At 60.6% G+C, this 2,981-nt stretch overlaps 2 protein-coding genes across 2 annotated transcripts in view, besides 2 other annotated features; both read left to right on the top strand.

Moving 5' to 3' along the window:
• The window catches only part of Tco025E_09549 (uncharacterized protein), a gene marked incomplete at both ends in the record, with an annotated part of 598 nt that extends 556 nt beyond the window's left edge, over positions 1-42 (top strand). Inside the window, one exon of the mRNA XM_029376363.1 lies at positions 1-42. This exon is cut by the window's left edge and continues 556 nt beyond it. Coding sequence (XP_029223524.1) covers positions 1-42 — 42 coding nt within the window.
• A 244-nt stretch (positions 43-286) lies between these two features.
• On the top strand, positions 287-1,759 carry Tco025E_09548 (uncharacterized protein; the record flags this gene model as incomplete). Its single annotated transcript, XM_029376362.1, has 1 exon — positions 287-1,759. One exon carries the CDS (start codon positions 287-289, stop codon positions 1,757-1,759), a length of 1,473 nt encoding a protein of 490 aa, XP_029223523.1.
• Positions 1,760-1,935: 176 nt separating this feature from the next.
• Positions 1,936-1,960: a microsatellite.
• An 81-nt stretch (positions 1,961-2,041) lies between these two features.
• Positions 2,042-2,080: a sequence feature (GA-rich).
• Between the last annotated feature and the right edge of the window lie 901 nt (positions 2,081-2,981).

Below are 2,981 nucleotides of genomic sequence, written 5' to 3'. Positions count from 1 at the left end.
TTTTTTCTGCAGCATTTGCACCTCCCTGATCTACGCCTTTGACCTCTTCACGACGCAGTTCGTGGAGCGCTTTCACCTCAGCGTCGGCGACCAGTCCACGATCAGCACGGTGGGGCTGGTGTTCTGCTACTTCACGCTACCGTACGGCTTCCTGTACGACTACGCCGGCCCTTTTCCCCTGATACTCATCTGCCTTGTCACAGGCGGGCTCGGGTCGCTGCTGCTTGGCCTGGCGTTCGACGGATTCATCCCGGGAAACGTGACCAACTTCTCTGTGTTCTACGCCATGATGAACACCTGCGCCGGCCTCATTGACGTGGCCTACATTGTCACCCTGGCGGAGGTCTTCCCGCGAAACCTCGGCCCCGTCATTGCCCTTGCGAAGGTGCTGACCGGGCTTGGCTCCTCCGTGCTCGCCTCCGTGAGCGTGAACCTCTTCGGCGACAACATCTCCGGCTTCATTTACGCCATCATGGCGTTCTCCGTCGTGGTGTGCGTCGCGTCGGCGTTCGTGGTGGTCCTGCCGCCGTACCTCATCAACGGCTGGCGGCGCCGCGGCAAGAGCGAGGAGCAGCTCGCCGCCCTGAGGGCCCTGGCGCCCGCGTACCGCCGCAAGTTCGTCCCGGTGCGTCGCCTGGGCGTCGGCTACGTCGTTGTGGCCCTGCTGCTGGTCTTCTTCACCGTGCAGGCCCCCGTGGTGAGCTACACGAAGGTGTCGAGCGGGGCTTCCATCGCCCTCGGCGTCATCACGATTGCGCTCGTGCTGTGCTTCTTCCTGATGCTGCTGCCTGTGCGGTGGCTGGGCGGCATGGACGACGACGCTGAGGAGGAGCCCGGGCGTGCTGACGCTGAGGAGGAGGAAGAGGCGGCTGGCCGGGGCAACAGGGAGGGCCCCGAGCACGCAGACACCGAGCTGCCAGATATCCCGAAAAATTGGCCGGACAATGGGCCGGCTGCCTCGCCGGACAATGAGCCGGACAATGGGCCGGACGGGGCCGCAATTGTGTCTGACGTCGACTCAGGGATCCCGCAGGATCCCCGCTACGGCGGCTCCTTTTGGGACAACCTGAAGCGACTGGACATTTGGCTGATATTCATCGCGTTCATCTGCCAGTGCGTCATTGGAAATATTGTGATTTACAACGCAAGCACCATCTCCGTGGCGTTGACTGGGCATAAGCGGAGCCAGCAGACCTCCGCCCTGTACACCGCGTTTCTCGGCGTGTCCAGCAGCGTTGGGCGGATAGCCATGGGAATGTTCGAGGCCTTTGTGCAGCATCAGCCCGCCGACAACCGCCGGTTCCTGGTGACGCTCGCGTTGCCCCTCTCACCGTTCCTTGCTGCCGTTGCCGGCGTCTTGCTCCTAACCATCCCGGGTGAGGCCATCCTGCTCCCGTACATCATCGTGTACTTTGAAGAAGGCGTGTTTGCGTCTGTTGGTGCTCTCATTTTTCCGTCGCTCTTTGACAACGACCACGGCGTGTACTACAATATTGGCTGTATGACCACGGTGTTTGGCGTCGTCGGATTCAACCGCTTTCTCTTCGGCTACGTGGTGGACGCGAAGCACGCCAGCTTGGGGTTTGGCCCAGATGAGGAGTGCACCGTGGCGGAGTGCGTGCGCCTGCCGATCATCGTCTCCACGTGTGTGGAAGCTCTGGGGGCTGTCCTGGCTCTTATTGTGCACATCCGCTACAGCCGGTTTGTCCGCCAGAGGCGTCGTGAGGCGGAGGAGATGAAGGGCCATGGCGCCGCTTGAGCCGTCTCTGCCGGACGCGCCCAACGAAGATGGATGAGGCGGAAACAGCAGCAATGCGGCGAACACTAACCCACTAATTATAGGGATAATAAAACGTTTGGGATTTTAAAGCTGCTGACTAGCTGCGAACCTCTCCGCGCGCGAAACCGCACTCGCGGTAGCGTCTGTGACTGCCCTACATATGTATATATGTATATATATCTCTCTCTGTGTGTGTGTGAGTCTGCGGTCGCGGTACGTGCCGGTGAGTGTCGCACGAGGCCCAGCGGGGGGTTGCAGTACTTTTTTCTACTTTTTTTTGGTTTTTTTTGTGTGTATTTTAAGGATCTCCTGGAGAGAGTATGCGGGAAAACGTGACAGACATTTCTGTCTTAATAGCTAGCAAATTCTTTATTTTGTTCTTATTTTTGTTTTTGATTGTTTCAAAGAAGACGCAGTTGGTGGTTAAAGACATTTGGAGGTTGTTTTCTTTTTTCGGTGCCACCCGGATGCGACTTTGGTGCCCGCCACGCGGGGCCTGGTCGCTGGGAGCAGGGAGCACGCGAGCTGCCCGCCCGCATTTGTGTGCTACGGGCCCAAGTTTTGCCCGGCGTCGATGTACACATGACGCGTTTCCGTCTGCTTTGTGTTGGGTGGATGATTCTTTTTTTTCTTTTCTTTGCGGTGTCTTCACGCACGCCCTTCTGCTTCTTCCGTCCCGTGCGTGTTATTCCGCGCCAGGCCCCCGGGTGTGTGCGCGTGTGTGTGGCGGCCCGGACCCACTTGTTACTTTTGCGGTGTTTTCTCCCTCCTCCTCCTCCTGCATCCGGGGACGGCCGCGGCGCCGTCGCACGCGTGCGTGAAGTAAACGGGCGGCGTGTGTTGTGGTTTACTCCTTTTTTTTTCTTTTTCCGCCTCGCCGCATTTCCCGGCGGGGTGAAAGAAAAGGGGGAAAAGGGGTTCGGCGCATGTGCGTCGTTGCCCTCCGCACTTAGACTTGTGCGCGCGCATGCGTGCCGGTGTGGCTCAACAGCCGCCTTCAGCTGCGGGGTGCGGTGCGGCCGCCGACGGCTGCCGTCGACGGTGCCCCTCGATTTCGTCTCGCGCCCGCCGGGCGGTTGCGGGGGTCCCTCGGCGGGGGGAGGAGGCGCTGCGCCCCCGCTCCCTGCGCCGCGGCGAAGGAGGCGCCTCGGTGCCTTTGCGCGGGCGGGTCCGGCGGCGTGTGTGTGGCTCTTGCGCGGCC

The sequence above is a fragment of the Trypanosoma conorhini genome (assembly GCF_003719485.1).
Source record: "Trypanosoma conorhini strain 025E chromosome Unknown Tco_14.4_contig_01166, whole genome shotgun sequence".
NCBI classification, from domain to species: Eukaryota; Euglenozoa; class Kinetoplastea; order Trypanosomatida; family Trypanosomatidae; genus Trypanosoma; species Trypanosoma conorhini.
Note: the sequence above shows the minus strand (reverse complement) of the source record. Positions and strands in the feature narration are given on the sequence as shown.